This window comes from Anolis sagrei, chromosome 3 (genome assembly GCF_037176765.1).
Source record: "Anolis sagrei isolate rAnoSag1 chromosome 3, rAnoSag1.mat, whole genome shotgun sequence".
Lineage (NCBI taxonomy): Eukaryota > Metazoa > Chordata > Lepidosauria > Squamata > Dactyloidae > Anolis > Anolis sagrei.
The window spans coordinates 196,335,323-196,362,724 of NC_090023.1; the positions used below are offsets into that span (position 1 = coordinate 196,335,323).

General features: G+C 38.4%; 1 protein-coding gene across 1 annotated transcript in view; it reads left to right on the forward strand.

Annotated features, from left to right (window-relative positions):
- Window positions 1–27,402, forward strand: part of ADAM12 (ADAM metallopeptidase domain 12) — a 288,191-nt gene that overhangs the window by 51,134 nt on the left and 209,655 nt on the right. Inside the window, exon 3 of the mRNA XM_060768619.2 lies at window positions 10,524–10,597. Coding sequence (XP_060624602.2) covers window positions 10,524–10,597 — 74 coding nt within the window. The remainder of the gene's footprint in view (window positions 1–10,523; window positions 10,598–27,402) is intronic.

Sequence of the window (27,402 nt, forward strand, 5' to 3'; positions counted from 1 at the left end):
ATGGATGTTGGAATATGATCCTGGATCCTGCATAGGGATCCAAGATGGCTGTCCTCACTGCCCCAACATGGGAAGATCTGAATCCTTAGATAAGATTGCTGATCTTCCTCATTAAGTAGCTGCCAAAAGAGTGTTAGTGCTTTGTCAAACTGCGACTACAGGGACTTCATAGCATCAAGGCATGGTGCTGTCAAACTGCATTTATTCCACAGTGTAGATTCATTTGGGGGGGGGGGGGGTTGTGGCTATGGTTGCATCCTTCAGATATTTGTAACTGTTCCCTAAAATTGCTGTTCACCCATGCTTTTCACAAGAGGAGATCTTGGTCATTATGCATGGTCTGAAAAATGCCATAAAAACATATAAGCCATAATTCGTTGGACTTAGTTTCTTAAACAAAGCAGCCTTTTGTTAAACATTTTGATATGTGTCCACACCCCCACACCCCACTGGATTCACTCTGGCAACTAACAGTAAAGATAAGATCCTAAATAATATAGTGTTGACATATTGGAAAATTTCTTGATCATAAACTAGCTATATTTTTGCAGACATTTTGTATTTACAACTTTAAAATGAATTCAAAAAATAATTTTACAAAGCAGCCAATTTGAAAAGTGATTGTTTTTAAATATGGAGTGATAATTTATGTAGTCACATTCCAATACACACACATATTGGTCAGAAAATGAATTAGAAACTATGAATTTTGTAAAGAGCTAAGTCTATCCAATTAAACCTTTTTGACTTTCAGCATGTTGTGAGTTCAACTGGCAAGCAAACATAGTTTTCCTTTTTTACTCTCTTGGGGGGCAGTAGGAAAGGTGACTGTGAACTTCCCCTCTCCTTTCCATACTCTTACACATACGTTCTTTTCAAAGGTTTTTTCCAGAGTGTGTTCTTTTAGACCTGCTGGGATGCATTGATTTTTATTTTTCCTCTAAAGGCTTGCTGCCCATCTTTGACTCTGCTGCAGTAAATTGATTGCCTGTTCTTACTTCCTCCTTGGTTGTATTCCTCCATATCCATCAAATGAAAATAGTATTTCTACCCAAATGTTTTCCGATTTCCTTTACTAATGTTGATTTATATAATGTTAAATTCAAATTTCCTTTCTGCAGACTTAACATTTTAGATACATTTCAAATGTGTTTGAAGGATATATATATAGAGAGAGAGAGAGAGAGAGAGAGTTACTTTACATTCCAGTTGTATTTTAAAATGCCTTAAAAGATATTACAGGGGAAAAAAATATATTGGAAGTACTGCTGTTGAACAAGGCACTTTATGAATTCTTTAAAATAGCATTAGTTGTTGCCCATAGTAACTTAAAGATGATCTTGTCAATTGAAGCCTATTCCATGGTGTGCAGGTTTCAAAGTCTCTGTCAAGACCCAGCAGCAAACTTCCAAGTCTGCTATCCAAGAATACGCCCACATAATTTAAGGAATATTGGCTAATTTTCTCATTTGACACCCGGGAAAGTGTCTCCCACATCTATCCTAAGGGCAGCAAATGTCAAATGAGATGATTATTCTAATAGAAGCAACTAGAGTGAAGTCAACGTAGTCTAGTTCATGCATGGTAATCCTAGAAAATGAAGGCAAGATCTTACCAATCCAGAAGTCATTACATAGAGATAATACTTTAGATAACTAAAGCCCCCCCCCCCCCCCAAAAAAAAAAAGGTGAGACAAGAATTTGTTATATGTAGTGAATTCAGAGGTCAAGAATTCCAGGAAACACACCAAACCAAAATCACTGAAAATTGTGAGCAACAAAGACTCCAAGCATTTTCTGGATTATTTATAGTAGTAGTTCCCAACCTGTGGTCCGTGAACCTCCAGTGGTCCACAAGAATGAAAATATGGTCCGCAGCCTCACCATTACTACATCATTGCCTTGAAATCACACGGCAACGAGGTCGACTGGTCTCGTGAAACTCTCTTATAGTGCTGAGACAATGGGGATGTCGGAAGGGGAGAGGCTGACTACCCACGTAAGATTACTACTACCACATCTGTTCTAGATTATTAAATATAGTTTTCTGTGGGTGAGAAGATGGTGACTACTGGATGGGATATGTTCTGCATCAGAAACTAGAGCTGATGTGGTCATCTAATGCAGTTTTCTGAATCAGCACCCCAAATCACCAAACCAAATCTAAAGTTGTCCAAAAAGTGATTTGTAACCCTTTTGGTACTAATGTTGGAGAGTGGTCCCTGCTCAACTGGTCCCTGGTCCAAAAAAGGTTGGGAACCACTGATGTACAGGCTACTGTACCTGGACGTCACCTTCCTAACTGCTGATTCCAATTATGTTTTTCTTCCTACTATACTTTAAAATATGGGGATATATCTTCGATATGTATCATATCCTGCTAAGAAAGAGTCCTCAGTTTTCCATTCCACAGTCATTCCACAGATATATAAACCCATTTCCTATTTCCAACAGACCTCACTACCTCTGAGGATGCTTGCCATAGATGCAGGTGAAACGTCAGGAAAAATGCCTCTAGAACATGGCCATATAGCCCGAAAAAACCCACTTGCCTAGTGATTCCAGCCATGAAAGCCTTCGACAATACATTGGTCTCAGCTTCTTCGGCCACTTGCTGCTCAGATTTGGGATGACCGTCTGGAGCCAGAAAGTCCTTGCAATCCAGCTCTACTATATAAGATTCCATAAAATTGTGGAGGGAGAGCTATGACAACATCAAGACACCCTAGCAAGAAAAGATTAATCATATAATATAATTCAGGACTTAAGAAACATGGATTGTGCCAAAATCCCTTAGGTTTCCATCCAAAAGTGTGTTTATTGCACAGAAAATGCACTTTGCACAAAAAATGTATTTGTACTATTTTCTGCACAAAATGTTGTCTTTGGTGTTTTGTGCAAGCTTATTTTTCATAAATACCTTTAAAAATGTAGCATTTTTATTCTTTGGGAGAAGTCTTTTGAAAGAGTAAAAATGCAACGTTTTTAAAGGAATTTATGAAAAGACAACATTTTAAAAGACAACACCAAAAGACAACATTTTTATTCATTGAAATATGAAATCCATCAAGATTTACATCCCAGACCAGAGTGGCTCATCACCATAAGACTGGCCGCCAGTGATGAACATGCTATAATGAACCCGACAGTGGCAAAAAATAGTTTCAGTATACATCTTTTGAGGAACTGTCCACAATTGTGAAATGGTCAGATTTCAAAGTCTTAAAGTTACAGCTCATTCTGTGGGAAAGGAATGGTAGCTTTTTATTAAAAGAATGTTTAGAGTTTGAACAGTAAACTTATAGTAGCCTAGGGACGTCTTTGTATAATAAAGTTGACATGTAGCTCTGCTCGCGGCCTTCATGTTTTTGATGTGAAAGACGTTCTCAATATATACACCAACATAAATACAACTTGTCTTTGTTTTTAAAAAAATATCCTGGAAAGACTGGAGTTGACCCTGACACTTTAAGATTATTTACAAGAAGCAATATTTTTCATAGTTTTCACAAGGCTCCACAATTGTGGCCTATAGGCTAGTTCCCTGAAAGCAGGCATAGCATTGCGTTATTTTCTGTAATTTATTTTGCCTGAGAAATGCACAAAAGGTTCCTTCTTTATAATTACTCATTTCTGTCCTTGAGCTGATAAAGCTACCCCTTATTTTGTTATTTATTAGAAAGCTATCAAAATCAGCATTTCTAATGGGCCAGCCTTCTACCATATGTAAAAATAATTAATGCATCTCAGAACCACCGTCTTGGAATGTCGCTTGTATTGAGACCATGCATGAAATCTTCTCTTTCCTTATTTCCAAAAATAACACCAATGGTTTTGTACTTATTCCATTTATCACCTTTACTAAAGACAGTGGGAATTTGAAAGAGGGAAAGGTTAGCAGTTTGCTCTTCACTGTAGCATAAATTCCATATAGTTAACACAATGGTACCAATCTAGCATGACTTCATAAGTGCAGTTAGAAATCAGCAAAGTCAATTTTGTCTCTTTCACAGTTTTACAGAGAGATATTTAGAGAGACAGAATTATTTTTAAGTGGTTGTGGCATGAAACCTGTGTGATGGAACATAGTAATTGACTCCGAGCAAAGGGCAAGGGTCCAGGAGGAGAGAATATCAGGTGAATAAAACCAAATAAGCAACTTGACAGTGCATTCAGTTGCCTGACCTTGAGAGTTCATTCAGAGACGCAAACTGTCTGTACTACTTATTTGAACGCTGTTGAAATAAATTCTACTTGGATTAGTATATGAATTCAGGAGAACACATTTGAGTTATATTTGGCTATTTGAGATCTCTTCACATTCTTATTATTTTGGGGTCATAGTACAAATTGATTGCAATCAACCATTTGCAGTAACTGTTCCAGCACTGAGATGTCAAGAAATAAAATGAATTAATAAAGATAGGACCATATGAACTCTACCCTAATTAAAAATGGAGCTTTGGAAGAAACAGCAGTGACTGACCAAGAAAAAGAATGTGTAGTTATCATGGACGGATCAATGCAAACATCGGTTCAAGGGGTGGTGGCACTGAAAGGGGCAATTTCGTGCTAGGGATCATTAATAAGAACGGAACATAATGTAGCTACTGTCGCTCTGACAGCACTAATCAGCCTGATTTGGAATAGAACAAACAGCCTTCGTTGCACATCTCAAAAAGGAAAATGTAGCATTTAAAGTTGCATATAAGGGAAACCAAAGGAAGTACAGTATACATACTGATGCCCATAGGACTAATACCTGCAGTTGTAGCTACCCACATCTGACAAAGAATTTTTGAGGTCCTCCAGGTGATTCTGTGGTATGCTTCTACCAGAAATTACCATAGAGTCACCCAGGAGTGAAAATTGCTTTAGAAAATTGCTAAAGAGGACATCTCTAGGATCTTTTAGATCTTTCAGGATATTTTTTTTTAGATCCTCTAGGATGACTTACAGTGAAAGCTGTTCAGTTTCATAGAGGTTACTATTATTCACAGTTTTCTGTTTCCATAGTCAGTTCAGGAAGATATCTCCTACAAATACAGGGTTGACATTGCAGTAATGTAGAAAAGCTTCTATATGAGGAATCTCTCGGAGCTTATTAGAGCATTGGTTTGGTTTACTGAAGTTCTACCATGCATGGGGGAACAGATCCATTTTGAAGTTAAGGGCCTTTCCACATAGCCATATAACCGAGAATATCAAGGCACAATAACTGCTTTGGACTGGTTATCTGAGTCCACACTGTCATATAATCCAGTTCAATGTTTATTTTATACAGCTGCGTGGAAAGGGCCTAAGTGTCATTGCTAGTGTCCTACTGATGCCACAAGTGTGATTAGAGGTTAGGAAATTTTCGCTTAAGACCAGACCGATGCCAATTCTGTCTGGAAATATCCAGTCAAAAGAAGCTGGGCCCTTTGCTAACGGCAGTAGACAAAATCATGAACACACATAAAATAAGTTTCAGGCATTCCATGTTAACAACCACTTTATAAAAGCACCATTAAGTAATATGCCCAGATCTTTTAGTCAGCTTTTATTGAACTTTGTGTCAGTTGGATACCCAACACCATGTGTTTTATATTCAATTATTTATTTACTAAGGTTTTCCTAGTAAACTCTCAAAAACTTAATTGAAGCCAAGAAAAAAAACTCAATTGAATCCAGATGGATAAATTCACTGAGGTTTGGTATCAGTTTAATGTTAAGTTGGTACATCATTTAAACACATATAGTAGTAAGACCAGATAAAAAACAGTATATCACCTTGTGGGCCCTTGTTTTAGGTGATTTGTACAGATCTTTTAATCTCCGTTGTATTAATTATACTTGTTCTGCCAAACATTTGATGGCCATTCTGTTCTCTGTGGTACTTTTATCTGTTTAGATTACCTTTAATATTATACCAGAAGAAGCAAGTAGCTGTTGTGGATACTTTTGCAACTGGAATAATAAACTACAGGTAATAAAATGTCAAAGATTCCCCTGAAATTCAGGAGGGGAAATAACTGTATTTAGGGTAGCCATGTTGGTCATGCTGCAACATTGTACAACTAAATACAAAATGCATTGTATTCCAGGATTCCATAGAATGGAACCCTGGCAGTTAAAGTGGAATAATAGAGCTATAATTGCGTATTGTGGATGGTCCCTTGAAGTAGATTCACCATCCTGTGACACTAGTCCTTGAATCAGGTCTGGAACAGGGCAGCTTCATTCCTGCCTGTAATGCTCATTGTAGGGAAACAAGCAAATATTTTGGCCAAAAGTAGGGATTGGAAATTTCATATAAAGCCAAACTATTGCCTAAGTTATAGGAGAACCTAATGATGGGTTTTACTAAGCGTCAAAAATACAGAAAAGATTTGAGTTGAAATGTCTTAGGTTGCATCTTCAATGACCAGGAAAAAAATGCTAATCTGGAGCGGGGTATTTCAGATCACCATTGCTGGAGATTCCATTTTATGCCCCTAAGACAGCTCAGGAGCTAGATGGCAACTACATTTAGCAGCCCTGAACTGGCAAGACAGCTGAATGGTGACCACACAGCGAAGTGGCGGCAGAACTGGTTTGGCACCATTCAACCGCAACCCTTAGTTAGCTGTTGTCAACCTGGGCTGTATATGGTGGCCACAGGGCATGAGAATTACTCTGGACATTGCTCAGCACCTGGATTAACAATATCCAGCACAATGAAGCGACACAAGAGAGAGGATAGAGGATATTTAGTGCTCCCTCCCCCTCCTCCTTCCATATGCTCCCTTATATTCCCTGAATGCTCCTACCCTCTCCAGATTCCCTTCCCTTTTCATCTCCTTCTAGTTTTTTTTAAAATTATCATTCTCTAAGTAGTCTTTTCTGTTTTAGCCTTTTAATATACCACTATATTTTAGCTATTAGTCTAGAGTCTAATAAAATTGTGGTGGCACAACGGGTTAAACCGTCGAGCTGCTGAACTTGCTGACTGGAAGGTTGGTAGTTCAAAGCCATGGGGTGGGGTGAGCTCCCGCTGTTAGCCCCAGCTCTTGCCAACTTAGCAGTTCAAAAACATGCAAAAGTGAGTAGCTCAATAGGTACCGCCTCGGTGGGAAGGTAAACAGCATTCCATGCCAGCCACATTACCTAGGAGCTGTCTACGGACAACAGAGGCTCTTAGGCTTAGAAATGGAGATGAGCACCACCCCACAGAGCAGAAGATGAAGGTGAAGCCTTTACCTTTATCTGTGTATCTGTGTTTCATTGTTTTGAGGCATTGAATGTTTGCCTTGTGTCTGTTTATGTCTGTATATGCTGGTATCCACCCTGAGTCCCCTTGGGGAGATAGGGCGGAATACAAATAAATAAATTATTATTATTTAATGTATATTGCTTTTATTGGACTGTACCGCACACATCTTATGCTTGTCTATGACCGTAATAAAGATTGATTTGATTTGATTTGGAGGAAAGGAGGAATCACTCCCTCCTCCCTTTCCAATTGCCTTGTTGCTTTGATATCTGTAGTCTAGGCACCAAGTGGTGTTCAGCATCATTTTCATGTCCAGTGGGCCCTGCAAACACCAGATCATCAGGTCAAGTTGGGCTCCACCCCCGGCTCTGGGCTGCCTGCGCCCAGTGAAAGCAGGATGGTGGGATAAACCACCATGGCTGCTTCCAAAATAGGAAGTGGCCCAGCTGCCCAAAGCAGTTTATTCTGCGTTTCTGATGAAGCTTCTGTTAACATTGTTCAAGGCTGTGTTGACACATGCATCGTGCAATTGCCATGAAGTTAATTTGGTCTTCGTTTGGGATAAAGTATTAGTGAAAATGCACCCCCAGATTAATCATTCAGAGAAATATGTAAAACCAAATCACAATTCAGTGGTAATTGTGTGAAGATGTTCTTTATATATTTCCTACATTTTACAACATTTGTAAATCATGCTTAACCTACAGTCAAGGATTTTTTTTAAACTCTCTCAGAAGGTTTATGATCCTTTTGCATAATCTAGCAATGTATATACTTTGTGCAAAAGGTGAAGCTCTAAGCACGAAGGCTATCTTAGTGCTAAAAGCTCTAAGTCAAAACCTAATCTGTGTTTGGCAAAAGGTTTTAAAAGTGAAGGTTGCTCAGATCTCTTGACTGAGAAAAAGTGCTTCTGAATTTTATACATGATGTATAAAATAGAGGATGCAGTGTTGGCTAGAACTGTTTTTCTGAAAAACAAAAGCTTTTTAATTGTCTCCAAGATACATTGCATTTTTTTTCTTTTCAAAGTTTATGAGAAATCTTGTCTTCTGTTTACTGTTTTCCCCAAAGTTACTCCCCTATGGCCTAAGAGAACCTATTGTGCTTCTCCTCTCCCACATAACCCTGGGGAAGGTACTTACTCTAAATATGGAAGAAGGGAAGCTTCCCTCTCATTGCATTGACTCTGTGGGTGGAAACCTGGGGAGCCCAAGGCGGATTCTTTCACATGCGGTTTCCTCTGTGGGAAACAAGGTCATAAGAAGTGCTGAGAAAACAGACTCTTGGTTCCCATTCCCAGTCGGTGGTGTAAATCCCTCATGGGGAGAGCAATGAAGACAAAGAAATCAGTAGATATGAATCAGCAGAAGCTCATAGCCCCTTACATAGTTCTCCAGGATATCATCCTTTCCAAAGTCATGGGATCTACTCAATATAAAACTGATTTAACAAAACAAGAAGTGTGGGAGAAGAGAATCATACAGATTACAGACAGAGAACCCCACCTCCTTAAGGTAGAACCACCTAAACTTGGTTCTACAGGCCAGTGGATACTCCACAACAGACATCAGAAGAGCTGCAAGACCAAGAACAAGCCATGACAATAAGGACAGAAATCCACCCAGAGGAAAAGTCCTCCAAGTTCGGTGTCCTGGAGGTGGGTTCGTAGGTGACTGTGGAGCCCTATTCTTGATCTGCATCTTCTTCCGCAGTGAGGGCATTGGTTTCCAGGTGGAAGGTGGTCCTGGTCAGGGTTGCCATATGTCAAGGGAACCACTGACTGCACAGGGAAGCTGATGAAGTAACACAACCTACAACCTACAGTTCTACTAAGAAAATCCAACAAATGCTATGTTCGGCAATACACAAGAGGGATCCCCTCACCTCTGCAGGAGTCTACCGTATACCGTGCAGCTGTGGACAAGTCTACATAGGGACCGCCAAACACAGCATCCAAACAGGAATCAAGGAACATGAACGGCACTAATTCAACCTGAGAAATCAGTCATAGCAGAGCACCTGATGAACCAACATGGACACAGTATATTATTTGAGAACACAGAAATGCTGGACCACTCTTACAACCACCATGTCAGACTACACAGAGAAGCCACTGAAATTCACAAGCATGTGGACAATTTCAACAGAAAGGAGGAAACCATGAAAATGAACAAAATCTGGCTACCAGTATTTTTTTTAAAAAAACCTCTAAAATAAGGACAGTAAATAAAGAGCAACACTAAAAAATCAGGGAAATTCCAGAACAAGAATCTATCAGGCCAGCTAACACCTCCAAACAAAAGATCCCCAGGCAGCAACCAGCCAGTCTTCGGAGCTGCAAGGCCATTAAATGCTAATCGAGATGGCCAATTGCAACATTCACAATTGCCTCGAGAAGACAAGATTTTTTTCTTCCACCCTGGACATTCCACAGATATATAAGCCTCAATTCCCCAGTTTTAATAGACCTCACAACTTCTGAGGTTGCCTGCTATAGATGTGGGTAAAACATCAGGAGAGAATGCTTCTGGAACATGGCCACACAGCCTGGAAAACTGACAGCAACCCAGTTCTCTTCTGTGTTGTTGTTTTATACATTTTGTGCTCATGGAAGCCTAGTTGGATAAGATGTGAAGAGAAATTGTGCTTCATCTTCATCAAGGGGTCCTATATGTACACATATGAATTTAGATGCAAACATTGATCCTATTTTCTTTTAAAACTTTCTTGTTAGTCTCTCTGGATCAGGACCAATACCTGAAATTCTAAAACATGTACACATTTGTATGATTGTGCGTGTATACACAGAGATGTAGACCCACCATTCTCTCTAATAATTTTGTTTTTATTGCAGGTAGCAATCTCTATTTTGTAAATCATTTTTCATAGTCAGTCAGTCATTCTGAGGTCTGCAGCAATATAATGTTATTAGTTCATCAATCTGTGGTTCAGGCACACACCTCAATTTATCTGTGAAGTGTTAAATCAATACATTTAACGCATTTAAGTGTTTCTGTGACTGGCCACCACAAATTTAAAATGGTTTCCAAAGAAAATAAATATTGTCAAGATGTTACACACGATTGAAGTGCAGAAGGAAATCGAACACCTGCTATTACTTTATTTCCTTGCTGTTAACTTTACTTTAAACTCCACTCTCCTGCTGATCCGGTTGCAGTATTCATTCTTACAGTACAGGCTGATCTTGTGACTTTTGTTGCCTGTCACAAACCAGTGGTACCTATATTTTATTTTTTCAATAAATGAATTACTCTTTCATTTTTTCCAGATTCACCCAGCAAGGCTGAAATTTCGTATACAGGCGGAGAGAGAGCAACTTGTCATCAGTTTGGAGAGAAATGAGTAAGTAGTCCTAATTGGTATTCCTCTCCATCCAGTAGTGTTAGTGAGCAGATTACAAAGATGACATTGATGGGCTAGGTTTGTAATGCATAGGGAACAGTCTGCTATTTATCTTTTATTAAAAAATAGACTCATGCAACCTGATTTTATAGGGGTCTTCTCCACTTTTAAAACAAAATGATGATTCTGTGAAAGTACATATACAGGGTGAGGCAGCATAACTTCCTTTTTTCAAAACTTAACAAAACCTATTGTATGAATCAGAAAAAATTATAATGTAGGCACATACCTAAAGTTTTGTTTTACGTAGTGTTGAAGATCAAATTAGGTAGGTGACATTTCCTATTCTCCATTCTCCATAAACTGAGTAAACTGATTTCTGGTGTTTGTCATGACTCTTGCCAGCATAGCAGGCATTATGTTGGCAGTTTCTTCCTGGATGTTGGTCTTCAAATCTTTTAGGGTCCTTGGACGGTTCACATAAACACGGGATTTCAAAAAGCCCCATAGAATAAAATCACAAGGGGCCAAATCTGGAGAGTGAGCCGGCCACTCCAAATCCTCTAGAAAAGTAGGCCTCAATGGCAAAAGCACGCTCCTCACTGTTCCAACACATGATGGCGACTGAACTGTGTCAGGACAAAACTTTATACTCCCGCCTCTCGAACGAGACCACTAGCGCTCTGCTATGTCTTCAACCGACTGAATGGCACACATTTTAAAAAAGGGAGTTATGCTGCCTCACCCTGTATAACACATTCATCTGTTTTACACTAAGACCCCATTTACACTGACCAATTAATGCAGATTCAAAGCAGTGTTAAATAAAGTGGTTTCATTATGCAGATGATTATATAGGAAAACCAGTTTGAAGCCTGGATGATGGTTACACAAACCACAACATAATGATGTGCATTAAGACCTTTCTTTCATGTGGTTTTGTAGAAATTTGTTATCTGGCCACCAAAGTTTGAAGCTGCATTAAATAGTCAGTGTAGATGGGGCCTGTGTTTGATTTGCTTCTCCTCCTCAGTTGTAGCTCCATTCAACACTATAAAGGGCATGGGCATTGTTTTGAAAACCCTGTATATATTTATTATTCCCTTTTCATTTTACAGCTTAAGTTGGCAACAGACTACCTGTGATGCAGGAACGGTCACTGCTTAGTTTGCCAGTTACTTGAGGCCAGCTGAGACTAAAATTGCATTGTAGTCTTCGCTCACCTTGTGGCGCAATGGGTTAAACCCTTGTCCCGGAGGAACTACTGACCTGAAGGTCAGCGGTTCAAATCCACAAGATGGGATGACCTGTTAGCTTCAACTTCCCACAAGATGGCAACATATTCGGGCATCCCCTGGGCAATGTCTCTGCAGGTGGCCAATTCTCTCACACCAGAAGCAACTTGTTTCTGATGTGATAAAAATACCTTATGATAAGTTTCCCTCAATCCAGTTATGGTTGTTTATTGATCTTGCTATTTCAGCTTCAGGAATCTAATAGAAATGGAATGAATGTTGAAATATGTTCAGAGAACGGTCAAAAACATGTGTGGGTTTGTTTTTTTTTAGTGTTCAGAAATCCTGGTGAAAACAATCTTGCATTGACACTCTTCTCAATTTGAGAGTTATCCTGTGCAAAATGTTCATGTGGAAATGGTATTTCGTGCTCAGAAAACAACTTTTTTAGATTTTTTTTATTGTGTGCATTTGTATCCCATACTTCTCACCCTCTCTCCCGGGGGGGGGGGGGGGATGGATTCAGGGTGACTTCACAATTGGCATTAGACAATAAAATAATACTTCACCACAGAAATATTAATATTACTTCCTTGATGGAAAATCCTGTTTTCTATGCAGTAAATATTGTAATTGTGTAAAATCACACAAGGTTGATTAAACAGAAAACAGCACAAAAATTAATGTTTGTGTTTAAATATTCTTTTTACTCAGAAAATGCTGTTTTCTATGCCAAAAATGCTATTTTATTCACAAAGCAACCACATGTGAGTTTTGTGCAGAATCAATAATGAATGTCATATACTCTTTAAAAACTGCATGATTTTTAAAGACTGTGGGAAGAAAAAAAAAGCTGAAATTACTTGTTGCTTCCACTGAGAAGAAACTTAATGAGGAATAACATCCCTAGCAAGATCAGTTTGGGGGTACTCTGGTTTTAGCTGTGAATATGTATCAAATATGTTTGAATTGTTTTAAATGTGAATCTTTTAATACTGTTTATATTTAATTCTGATTTAATGTTTGTATATTTGTGTATTTTAAATGCCATGCTAATGTTTTAATGTTAAACTGCTTTGAATCCCCTTCGGGGAGATAAAGCGAGGTAATAATAATAATAATAATAATAATAATAATAATATTAGCAGCACATAACACTTACAAGTCAGTATGAAGACAGCTGTTACAGGTGATGAAATAGTACAAATATATATTCTGTGTTTTAGATGATGTACAGGCGTCTATCTTTTTTTAAAGCATGACTGCAACAGAAAGTGTCAAGTGTAATGTTTGGTGTTCTGTCATCAAAGATACCACACTGCAATGGATCTGTCTATGTTGTTCAGATTTAGTCCTCACATTACTTATGTCCCTTTTCTTTAAAATAGAACCACTGGCTTTTCCTAGAAACCTTGTATCTGTTGAATTATATGCCAATGTTTCTTTGTGTGCCATTGGAGGCTATTAATAATATAGTAAAATGTCAGACACATTTTAGATTATGAGATGCTGTTTTGTCACCCTGATTTATAGAATCATGCTATGTTGTTTGAGATGTTTTTAACAGACTTTGGGACACTATTCTGTATGGATATCTTCTGTCCATCTGTTGGTTAGTTAATGTCTGAGTTTCATGCTCATGTCAAATAGATTTAAGACATGACTCTTTCTTTGACGACATGTGTTTGTAATTTGGGTGTACCTCTTGGTTAAACCCTGAGACCGATTTTCCCAGTTTCTGCAGTGACCGAGCAGCTGTCTGCATAATTAAAACTAGTGTACAAGTTATGACATTTGTACAGATGTCTTATTTGTCTATGGAGAAATATATTACTGTGAAGGTCCTAGCAGTTATTTGAAGACACAAAAGACTTCCTAATCAAAAATAGAATTTTGTGTGTGTGTGTGTGTGTGTGTGTGTGATAACCGCATTTTAAAAGAAAGATGTCTAAGAGAACTACCCTGAAAAAAGTCAAATTGCAAGATCAGCAGAAATTTGTAAGCAGGGTTTCAACTTATCATATCAGGTATGCATACAGAATAGGTAATTGACCTAAGGGACTATGGGAAGCAGAAATCAAACAAGTAATCTGGTATGTATCCAGAGGAGGGCAACTAAAATGATCAAGGGTATGGAGAACAAGCCCTATGAGGAGCAGCTCAAAGAGCTGGGCATGTTCAGCTTGAAGAAGAGAAGGCTGAGAGGAGACATGATAGCCATGTATAAGTATGTGAAAGGAAGTCATAGGGAGGAGGGAGCAAGCTTGTTTTCTGCTGCCCTGGAGACTAGGACGCGGAACAATGGCTTCAAACTACAAGAAAGGAGATTCCATCTGAACATTAGGAAGACCTTCCTGACTGTGAGTGCTGTTCAGCAGTGGAACTCTCTGCCCTGGAGTGTGGTGGAGGCTCCTTCTTTGGAGGCTTTTAAACAGAGGCTGGGTGGCTATCTGTCAGGGGTGCTTTTAATGCAATTTTCCTGCTTCTTGGCAGGAAGTTGGACTGGATGGCCCATGAGGTCTCTTCCAACTATATGTTTCCATGATTCTATGAGCAGGCAGAAGAAGGCTTAAGTGTCCCAGCTTTTGTGGACCTGCAAAGAGAGAAGGCTCAAGTACACAGGTGCTCCAGAATAGCAAAAAACCGAGGTAACACTGGAGAATTTAGCATATATGGAGCTCAAGTATGTCTTGAAGCTGTGACCTCAGGCTTTTGCTTTTCTTAGATTCAAGATCTCTAGATTTACCCTTGGACTCTGGCTTTTGTATTTTGGATTGACCTTGGACTCTCTTGGATTTGACTTTTGAACTTGGAATGGATTATCATATTCTTTGTTGTGTTACTCTGCTGTTGTTGCTCTTTGGCTGAACTATTTGGCTTGAACTCAGACCATATGTTAACTTCCCACTCGTAAACAGGGTCAAGGCTCGCGACAACTATCTTGTTTTATATGCTGAATATGTCCAACCTGTGTTAGAAATCGGCTTGATTCTTGAAGCAATGTGAGATGTAAGTCAAATAAATAAATGAACGTACAATGGCTGCAGCTCCTCATTGAATGTATATTCAGTAGCAAATTTGATTGGCTCTCGATGAAATGTTCCTGAAAACATCCCAGTAAGGGGTTAAAGTGAATTCAGTGTTTATGAACTCAAAACTTGTATGCTTTCTTCTTTGGTAATGGAGCATGAGATAATGAGTTTTTGAAGAATGCATTTTCTCAGAAGAAATGTAAATGGAATCTCAGAGCAATGTTGAAATAACTATTGAATAAGGGGGTCTGAGATGAGGAGAGAATATGACATACAAACACTTTTCAAATTTCTGAGCAAATATGCTGAAAACAAACCATAGACACTCAAGGTACGATTTTTGCATGCTTATTGTCAGATAGTTTCATACAGGCATCAACCAGGGATCATTAAAATAAATATTGATACAGTCATCTGCATTTGGTCCAGAACACTAAAATCTATTTACTTGAAACTTAAGAAGATTCCAAATTATGATTTTTTTCACCTCTCATTTGCATTTGTTGATTCAAATGAGGCTGGGCCAATTAACAAAAATAGTGTTTGTAGTTGGAAAGGTCTAGAACACTATCAAGATAATGTATGCTCTATTTTTGAACAGGTTTATGGATTGCCAAAATACATGTCCAAGGTCTTGCAATAGTTTAAAATTTGTTGGAAACATTCATTCTGCAGACAGTATTTCAAAACTGGAACATTACTTATGTGTTACAAAGTGTAGATGTTTGCTCATGTTAACCTTCTCTCTACTTAACTGTATTGCATTAAATTATGATTATGGACAAATTACAGGATTTTGCCTCATAAATGTCATGATATAAATTGTGTATGTAGGTCAAAAGAATAATACTCATTATACTATCTAATCTATCTTTTTCTTTTGTATATTTAAATTGGTTTAAATGGCTTAAATCACAGGGTAACTTGGAGGTCTCTTATTCAAAGGGTCACCACAAGTCAACATCAACTTGATGGCAGTTAACATCAAAACTAATTATGTATGAGCAATCTTGTATTTTGATTATTTACATTAATGTAGGAAATTTATCAAATGGAAATTAAGGACTATAGAGAACAAGTATAGTGCACAACTATGTAAAGTTATAGCATAAAACTAAACAGAGTCAATTAAATAGGAAAGAAATAGGTCCCTTATGCCCTTTCATTTCTTCAGATAGTCATAATAAATACAAAGACACTAATTGGTCTATAGCTCTTCGATGTTCTTCTGGACTTCTAATGCAGCATGTAATAAACTCAATGCAACAGTAATCTGAACTATTTCTATACTGGTCAGAACCCAATTGCATCATATTTCAGAAGCTAAATAGGGTCGGGTCTGGTTAGCACTTGGATGGGAGACCATTAGGGAATGCTATGAGTCTCTAAGTGCATGGGAATACCTTCAAGTAAGGACAGAGGTCCTTGGGTTCTCTTCCAACGCTATGATTCTATGTTGAGTTATAGCAACCCTATGAATTTGATAGGGTTTTCTTATCCAAGAAATACTCAAGATGGTTTAGCTAGCACATTCTCCTGAATTATAGCCTACAGCATCTGGCATTTGTTAGTAATCTTCCCATCCAATAAATTACAAGATCGGTTATGTAATAATAATAATAATAATAATAATAATAATAATTTTATTTTCATACCCCGCCATCATCTCCCTGAAGGGACTCAGGACGGCTTACAAGGGGACAAGCCCAAAAATACAAAGTAAAAACAAATACAATACAATAAAATAACAACAAATTTAAAATCAACAACAGCATCAGGAAAAAAACAATTACAATCACAAGTGCACATTTTTAAATAGTATAATGGCTGTAGGATTAGGCGCTAAGTGTGGAGGGATCAGGAAATGTGTAATCGTTCCCAGATATTGACCAGGGAAATTGCAGAATATGATTCAGTTCTGTTTGGGTCACAACTGGGAGGGTAACATCCATAGACATTTACAGTAACAGGATTACAAGTGGGCGGGCCAATGAAAGTGCAAAGGGCTAGTTTTCTGGTAAACTGCCTAATCAAATGCACAACGGAACAGCCAGGTTCTTTTTTAGCTCCTTATGTATGCAAATATCATCTAAAAATGGATGCATATACATATTATTTCTGTTGCAGGTGTGGAGGAATCTGTAGTTCTCCACTATCCCTAGTTTTCAACCATGGTGTCTGGGCAAGACTGTCTGGGATAGAGAGTGACAGGTTCCCCCACTGTTATTTTAAAGTACAAACCTTTGTGTGTTTTTGCAGCCATATTTCTTTAATTTCTTCACTTTCGGGATGGGGGTGGGGGTGGGATTAGCCACATGTCAAAGTAAAATCTGTGTTCTAGTAGCATTTTCTCTTGACATTTCACCTGCATTTGGGGGTGGCATTTTTCAGTATGGAAAAGGAGACATTTTCATACAGTGATTTCATGGTTCTGGGTTTAGCACAGCAGACTAAACTGTTGTGCTGCAGAAAAAAAAAACTGCTGATCGAAAGGTCGGTAGTTCGGGGTGAACACCCACCATTAGACCCAGCTCACCTGCCCATCTAGGAGGTTGAAAGCAGAAATGCGAGTAGATAAAGTAGGTCCTGCTTTTAGCAGGGAGGTAATAAAAGAGTCTTTAAGGACATCAACCGAAGGAAAGCGACAGCACCCCCCCCCCCCAATTGCCGGAGTTGAGCACAGCCTCAAAGATGCCAGAAATGAGATGGGAAAAACTGCCTTTACCTCCGTTTGTGTTGTCTGCCCTTGTTAATTGTATAATAGGCATTGAATGTTTGCCATATGTATGTTCTATAACGCTGCTCAGAGTCCCCTTCTGAGTGAGAAGGGTGGGGTATAAATACTGTAAATAAAAAATAAAAAATAAAAAATAAATGATTCCTAACATATTGTAAATCTTTCTCAAAATCTTTTCTTCACTTACTTTCAGATTATTTTCATCATGTCATTATTAATTGGAATAATGGACCATGAACAATCCATGTCAATCAAACTTGCAATCTTTGTTGATAACATGGCATACTTATGACCACTGGTTTGAAAAATGAATAAAAGCAGAGAAAAACAAACAAACATTCTGGCGAGAAATAGGACCCCCCAGATATATGCTGCCGTTACGATTTATTGTTATAATGTAGTGACACAATATTATAAATTACCTCCTGTACTGCTGACTGAGCTGTTTGGTCTCCAAGACCCAGAACAAGCAGCTGTACTCTAATGTTTCTGTAAAAGCTGACAGCTGGAGTTGCCCTTTAATTAAAAGGAACAGTTGCTTTTTCAAAGGTTGAACTTCACTTCTTATATCACTGCCAACATGTTATAGGTAGAGTCAAGCACTTTCCATTAGTGTTTATGCCATTTGCTTTAAGGAAGGAAGCTGAGGGTTGAGAGTTCTTTTGCATACTGTTTTGATGTCTTATATAAAAGAGATGAAATTGTACAGATGGGTAATTTCAGATGCTGGACATAAAGATCTAACAATCCCATCTCCTCTTCACATCCCAAATTAGTATTATTTCACTTACTTCCAAATGCAGTCAGCCAACCTTGCTGCATTGGGATGGGATTCAGGGGTTTTCTTTGTTTGTTTGCCTTAGTGTGCCATTTGGACTCTAATTGTGCAAATTCTTCAGGGAGAAAATTTGTAATTTGCTATTTGAAAAATTGGGGGTGGGGAATGGGGAGTAGATAAGTGAGTGTGAAATGTTGATTAAGCACAGACACACAGGCAGCCTTGGGGTCGGGATGTACGTTTGTTCTCATGGGAACCAAAGAGGATTTTTGCAGTATTCATCCACTACAATAAAGTCTTTGAAAGCCATACAGTTTCTGAAGCTTATCCATAATTTGGACAACCCAGAGCTAATACTAAAGTTCTATTCTGATAAAACAGAAAAAAAACCCTGTAACCTTCATTCATTTAATAATCTCGGCTTTATCCCACCCCTGGTGGCACAGCGGGTTAAACTGCTGAGCTGCTGAACCTGCTGGCTGAAAGGTCGGTGGTTCGAATCCAGGGAGTGGGGTGAGCACCCGCTGTTAGCCCCAGCTTCTGCCAACCTAGCAGTTCGCAAATATGCAAATGTGAGTAGATCAATAGGTATCACTTCGGAGGGAAGATAACGGCACTCCATGCAGTCATGCCAGCCACATGACCTTGGAGGTGTCTACAGACAATGCTAGCTCTTTGGCTTAGAAATGGAGTTGAGCACCACCCTCAGTGACTAGACTTAATGTCAAGGAGAAACCTTTACCTTATATTTGAGTTCTCTTTGGGACGAGAAGAGCAGGGCAGAAATATAATAAATAAACACATAAATAAATAAATATTATTGTTTGGTGGTGCAGGATAATTAATATTACTGTTTTGTCTAGAGTCAATGGTCATGTTATTTCAGACTCAATTCAGGCATCAGATGCAGCGCTCACTAGTTCATGCCCTTGACAACTTCAGCCGACAATGAATCAATTAGTCTCTAAGTTTCTCCAAGGCGGAAATTACAATTCTAATGACAAATGTAAAATACCAAGCTCCTATATCTTCCTTTATGATAAGGAGAAGCCTGGTCCTTACTGGGACTCATACTGTGCAGGTATGATTGTCTTTGATAGGACTATTAGGAATAGCTAAAGCACTATTATATTTGTCTCTTTCCTTCCTTGTGGTCCTTCCCCTCATACCAAGATAATTAGACTTTTCCTGTTTCTCTTACTTTGATAGGGGAACAAAATTACTGAAAACCATAATGAATTTGTAGCAAAGCCACAGATCATATATACTTAATCCCATAATTAGTATGAAAGAGAAATTGGGGGATTAAGACATGCTTTTCTCTGCCTTTATAATTAGATGTGGCTCATTTTTGTGACTTTGAAAAACAACTACATGAGCCCATTGTCTCACAGAAAGTGTCTAAAACAAGCACTGGGGCACAGTGAAGCTGTACCAGCTCATTAAATATAGAAAATATAATAGGGAAAGTATTCTGGTATATGCAATTAACATATTAAAGAAATTCTCACTTTAAATTACTGCTCCCTATCTATAATTGTAACAGCAGACTGCCAGGTATGCAGATAACTTTATTTACTTTGAGGGGGAAGCCAGAGGGTAATTGGCCAATGGAGCTTGCTTCTTCTCTCTTTCAGTTTGCCTGGATATAGTGCTGAATGAAATATTAACAAAAACCAATGTAACATAACGATTTATGGATATAAAATGAGTGAATGAAGAAAAAAATCCTTGCCTTTATATAGGTCACAAACACATTAATTGTTGCATTTTTTCTAGCATGGAGTAAGCAATTTTAATCTTGAGTTGGCACCTTTTAAACATGGGCCAATGTCCTAATGAGGCAGTCACCAGGTTATTCCAATGTAATATCAATGGCTGAGTTCTATCCAACAAAACCAAAAAAGGGACAATTGTGCCAGCCTTTCCCTGTCGTCTTTGGCATTTTAGCTAGTTCAGGGTCATCCCAACTGTATAGTTTTCGGGCTAAAACATGAGACCAAAGGATTGGCATCACAAGAAAGGCAGACTTCTTTTAATTTAGTATGGTGTTTCTCAGCCTTCCTAATTCTGCAACCCCTAATAAAGGTCCTCATGTTATGGTGACCCTCAATCATAACATTACTTTCATTGCTACATCATACCTGTAACTTTGCTACTGTTGTAAATCATAATGTAAATATCTGATATGCAGGATGTATTTTCATTCACTAAACCAAATTTGGTACAAATACCCAATATACCCAAATTTGAATAATAGTGGGGTTGGGGGGGGGGGTTAATTGTGTCATTTGGGAGTTGTAGTTTCTGGGAGTTGTAGTTAACCTACAATCAAAAAGCATTCTGAACTCCACCAATGATGGAATTGAACCAAACTTGGCACACAGAACTCCCATAACCAACAGAAAATACCGGAAGTGTTTGGTGGGCATTGACCTTGAGTTTTGGAGTTGCAGTTCACCTACATCCAGAGAGCACTGTGGACTCAAACAATGAAAGATCTGGACTAAATGTGGTACAAATACTCAATGTGCCCAAATGTGAACACTGTTGGAGTTTGGGGAAAATAGACCTTGACATTTGGGAGTTGTATTTATAGTTCACGTACAATCAAAGAGCATTCTGAACCGCACCAACCATAGAATTGGGCCAAACTTCCCACACAGAACCCCTATGCCTTGAATGAACTTGCTGAACTTCCCTTCAGCCTTGCATGCTCTCTCTCAGCCGCACATGCGTATCATGCTGCAATGCGCCGAGCACACTTGCTCTCTCCTCCCCTCTTGGAGTCTCAGAAACAGCCCTCCCCTTGGCCAGTCACAGCGCGGCCAGTCACAGCGGAGGAGGGCTTTCGTTGGGAGGATTCGCTATCTGTTTTCAAAAAAGGAAGAGAAGGATAAGCTGTGTTTTCTGATGGTCTTTGGTGACCCACACTGAAATCCCCTTGCAACCCCTCCAGGGGTCCCAACCCCCAGGTTGAGAAACACAGGTGTAGTACTAAGGTTTACCTTTTGGACAAATATACATTTTTACAAGTGGAAGTTTATGAAATATATTTTTAAAAGACCATGGCCAAAGCCCAGTCTCTTTAAATGAGAATCTTATGTAAAAGGTATGGTGTGGATGCTGGTGACCTTGTGCAGGTATAGTGCAGAATGACTTCTGCTTGTAGCATGCTTCTTTGCTGTTTGTCTCAAGAGCAAACATTTCATTTGCAGTATATCTATCTGCTTGGCCAAGAGCAAAGCATCTGAGATAGAAGATCTGGAAAAAGATTCGATGTTCTCACATTCTTGACCATTTTGTTTTCTGAATTTCTGCCCACTGTTTATTCTGACCCATGAGAGACCTAGATTTGATCTTTATTTAAGGCACTGAAATATCACCTCTCAGCCTACCAGGGCTCTTGAGATGATGCACAATACATACAAACAGTTTAAAAGTTCACAAAGAAAGCTTTCGAACACCATCTTGAAATCTCCTTTAAATGGTTTAAAACCTATTCATTAAAACAACTACAGAAGTTTCAAGGACAAAGGATCAGTGCTCTTTTAGTTACCTGCCGAATGTTCAGAAGTGATGGAGTCATCCTAATTTTAACAGTTCAGTTACTAATGCCACAAAAACCTTCTCACATGTCTACAATGACCTACCCTTGTGAGTCCTCCACTGAGGATCTCAAAGTTTTGAACTGGCTCATATGAGAAGTTTAAAAGTACCTTTCAAAGTCATATTTAAAGATACCAGTCTGCTATTGTCATGCCTGCTTTGGCAATTATTACCAAAAGGGATCCACTTTTAAAGAGATGAAGTTGACTTTGTCCTATCTAAGAGAGAGAAATATGACCTCATGGGAAAGTGTTGGAAACCACCTTCAATATAATGCTGAAAGTTTGTTTTCATCCTCAATTTAGTTTCAAACTTATAACACAGATTGTGATGGTTTCTTTAGAAAGTTAACTGAGTATAATGTCTGCCAGTGCCTTGGGTTTCCATTTAATATCTTATATTGTGACAGAACCCAGAAACTAAGTGGATTTTCTCACTCTGTTTCTCCCAAAAAAGTTGACAGCTCTTCTGTAATGACTCTGAAAAAGCAACAAGAATTGTAAACATGTTTTTGAAACTGGGGCTGAACCTGCTCTTCATTAATTATCTGCTGGATATTTTCAGTTTGATACATAGTCCCTTGGGTCTAATTTTGTTGAATAAGAGCAGGATAGATGACAGTATGTGCAATGGCCTCTAAAATTTCTCCCTTTCTCCACACTCATAGTGACAGCCCTTTGGCTGGTATTCAGGGTTTTTATTTTATTTTTTAATAAGGCTTTTAGCCCCTCCTGAAGGCTCTGTAGTGGAGAATGAATCATCTTGCCTGGATAACAAAGTTGAAAGGGATAGACACCAACTCCTTAATTATTCTTTTCTAGTATTCAGCGTTGTCCTTGAAATTTAAAGGGCCATAGTAAACAAGGTATACCTGCATTTGACTAGAATTCTCTAATGTAAGACTTGTTTCTGCCATGAATGTATTACATATATTGAAAGAAATGAAAGACATCAGAGGGAGTAGACTTAGTCTGCAAAAGCTTATGCTACCAACTTTGTTCTCTCAGTTGGTCTCCAAGGTGCTTCAAGATCCCTTTGCATACAATATACTGAAATGTTAGTATGCCCGCTAAATATTAATCAAAAAATAAAGTATTTTATCAAGTGACAAAATGGTTCATAACAATACAAAGAAAAAACAGATGATCACACTGCTTTTTCGTATCTATCAAAGGAATTAGAGGAGCCCCCGGTGACACAATGGGTTAAACTCTTGTGCCAGCAGGACTGAAGACCGATAGGTTGCAAGTTCGAATCCGGGGAGAGCGCGGATGAGTTCCCTATGTTAACACTGGCTCCCCATGAGGGGACATGAGAGAAGCCTCCCACAAGGATGGTAAAACATCAAAATATCAGGCCATCCTCTGGGAAACATCCTTGCAGATGGCCAATTCTCTCACACCAGAAGCGACTTGCAGTTTCTCAAGTCGCTCCTGACATGAAAGGAAAAAAAACGAAGTAGAAATTATAATTTTAAAGAAGGAATTGACAAAGTGTAGTGCTCCAGATATTGGACTGAAGCTTTATCAATATAAAGCTCATGGATCATGAGAGTTACAGACTAGAAATACTTGGAAAGCCACAAATTGCCCAATTTATTTTAAATTATGCATTTCTCGGACACTTTGAAGAGCATTGAGGACTTTTTCTCTGGAAGCAGTCTCCATCTCTTGTTTTTTCCTCACTTTTATGCTTCTTATTGCCTGAGGTATTATCAGGAGAAAGAGCACCTGTCACTTCTAAGGATTGGTCAGTTAGGAAACAGGACACTTTTAGTTAGCCCTCTCCTCCTCCCTTGCAGACAGTAACTAGTCTTTTCTCCTAGGATCTCTAAGATGCTGATGCCCTACATTATGGTCCCACAGCTCCTGTCCACAGATGTTAATTTATGGCCGTAAATATAGGTCCAGTTATAGCATCCATCTGAACTGAGATCTTGCATCTAAAATGAGGAAATTCTGGATGGCTCCTAATATACCAGTAATTAAAATATAATCTGTTTTAGAACTGAGAATTTATAAAATACTACGATCATATTCAGATCATCAAACCTCTGCATAATATGAATGGGTTTTCTGCATTTGTTTGCAGTAATTTTGTTTCTCTCTTTCTGTGATCAGGAAACATGCCAGAAAACCAGTTACCCATAACTTCATACTATGTCTTAGCAATGATTAATGACTTTCAAAGATCCCAGAATATTATAGCATGTTTTCATATTGCCTTCCATGTCTTCACTTTGAACACACTTGTCAATTCAGATTTTATGGATCTTTTGAGCTTATTGCTCTGTTCACATGAAGGGAGAAGTTGAAACAACTGCATTCAGATGCGCCAAGCTAATTGCATATTGGATCTTGTCTGATCATCTGAATGCAGACCATATATAAAGTTTGAGACCTAAGAGAATATATTGAAATGTGGTGGATGCTATGATTGGTTATCTTCTTTGTTACCAGCTATCAATGAGAGAAGCTTATTATCAGGATTTAACTTTCTGTGTTCACTCCCTGATCGTAACGTGATTTAAATAGTATGGATTAATAACGGTTGCTACAACCAGGATCTAATACCACCTAAAAAGAGCAAAATGCATATTCTAGAATAGGCCTGTACAACATGCAGCTTGGGAGCTAGATGTGGCCCTCACAAGGATTTAGTGCAACCTGCAGAGGCTCTGAGCCTAAACATTAAAGAGGGAGGTCACATATTATTATTAATAATAATAATAATAATAATAATAATAATAAATCTTTATTTATACCCCACCACCATATTGGGGCGGCTAACATGAGGCCAAGCCCGAAAATACAGTACAGCAAAATCAAATACAAAATGCAAACAACAAAAAACAACAAAAATTATATCACAATAAAATACATACAGTAACAAAATAGAGTAAACAAAACAAAATAACACCAGCACATTCTTGGGTTATATCAGAATGTAACATTAGATTGGCCATTTAAGAGGGAGATGGAGGCGAAGATGCCCTTCTTGCCTCTACCACTCTTCTTTTCTCTTTGTCACTGGCATATCCTTCTCATCCAGTGGCAAAACCACCAACTCTCCACCGTTCACTTGTGAGGGAGAAACTTGGCTATGTGCCTCTGGGTTGCCTCTGTCTTCTCTGTTTCCATTTCCGTTTCCTTCTCCTTCACCCTCTCCCTCTCCCTGTCCTTCCTCTCCTCTCCTCTCTCCTCTCCTCTCCTCCTCCTCCTCCACCTCCTTTTCCACCTCCACCTCTGGTGGGAAGAACACCAATTCCCCTCTGTTCATTTCCCTCATTTATGAAGGAGAAATGTAGCTTCACCATGACATTGTGGGGTCTTCATAGTAAAGTTTCTTCCTCACAAGCTAGGGGAATGAACAGCCATAGTTGGCAGTTTTTCTCTTTGGAGGAGAAGAAACAAAAGAAAAGGATTGCAACTTGCTACCATGCTGAGGTTGATCCACTTTGCTGCTTGCTCTGTGGGAAAAATGTCACAAACCCTGAGTGAGGTACGAAAAGCCTATCTATGGCCTATTCAGATTCAACCTCTTACTACTACCAAATTGTGCAGGCCTGCTCTTGGGATGAAAGAAGCTTCATTTCTCTAGAAACATGATTCACCTTGGGCTGAAAGAAGCTTCATTTCTCTAGAAACATGATTCATGCTTTTTTACTCTATTAGTGCAGATAAACATCTTATCAGCTTTATACTAGCAGTCTGGGTAATTTTAAGCAGATGTGTCTTCTATTTCTTTCATCACAACATTGATCATTTTTGAGCAGTACTGATATAGCTGATGTATCCAAAAAAGAAAGTGCTAATAGTTGCTCTTCTAAGGGCAGAACATGCTAAGAAGAAACCAAAAATTTCACCTGACCCAGCAAAATTGAGTTAACGGGAATGGTTCTTCATCATGAGTCATTAGAGAAGATGACACTTTGGCTGCAAGATGAAAAATCTTGATGAAGGCCAGTTGTAAAAGCATAACCTTAATGTTTAATAGATGGATCATGGTGACTCATAAATTTAGTACATACATTTGTTTCTTTGCAGTAAATGTCAAGCTTGGTAAAACAACATTTCCTGTGCTGAATGTGCCCCCTCCCCTCAGTGAGAGGTTGACTTTGAAGAAACACTTTGAAAATCATTGGCAGCAAATATTAAAATGACTCCTGAGCTGAGCAGCTATCAAAACCTAAAATGAAAATGTTTTCCATATACCCTCTATTGTACTGGGAAATTGTCATTATTTTTACATCTGAATAATCAAGTCAGTAGCGTTGGTGCTTCAGTGCCATTTATATTGCAAATGGATCAACATTTTCTGCATTTTCCAAATGAACTAACTGCACATGGTAATGTATTGTGGCATAGGCTTTCAGAGATGAGAATCCACCAGCTCACATCCATTAAGGGTAATTCATATTTTGGAGAGATGTATGTGTGCATGCATGCGTTTTTGCTTGCTTTCAGATTTCTCTATCCATCTATTTAAAAAGATACAGGTATAGATATATACATACACAGACTAGCTCAGTAAGGACAAAGAAAAATGTAAATGCCAAGGTCAAAAGAGTGTGAAATTGAAGAGGCAGTAGATGCCTTACATTTCATTACAAAGTGAAAATGTATACAAAATGAGCTTTATTCATGATTAAAATAACTAGAGATTGTATTCACAAAACAAGAATACCTTTATTGGGCCAACCGAAAATATACAACATACATTACGCAAGCTTTCGAAGTTCCATTGGCTTCTTCCTCAGGCAAAGGTGTTAAAAATCATGCAGCAGAAGAAATGCAGCGGTGATTTTAGAGTCACAGGTCTACATTTTATCAGGATGTTGATTTTCTTGTTGCCAGTTAAGACGCCTGAGGGAATATCATAGGCACTGGGAGACAAAGAGTTGTGAAAGCTAGATAATAAAATTCTTCTGTTGTGTTTGAATCTCATATTGCAGAATCCTCCTTGCCCAATGAAGAAGCCAATGGAGTTTCAAAACTACTCATGGTGTATTTTCTCTATTTTTGGTTAGACTAATAAAGTATTCCCTATTTTGTGGATTTTGAATGTTGTTGTATTTTGCTTTATGGCCAACATAGCTCCACCTGGATATCCTTTCTGAACATAATATTATCTTTGTAATATGTCATTGCCTTTTTATAGCAGAAATGAGCACGTAACTCACAATTTCAATTAAATTTCTATTCAAGAGAATCCTGGCTGATAAATTCTACTTTGCCAGTTTCATATTAGAGCTTCCTTTTGGGAAATCCAATATTTTTCATTTCTCTTAAAAGTCATTTTTATTATGAGTTGGGTATCCTTAAGGAAACTTTTATTCCATTTATAATTAATAATGACATGTATGTTGAACTCATGTCCGACTTTTACACCAGAGTGAGCTCAGTATTCATTAA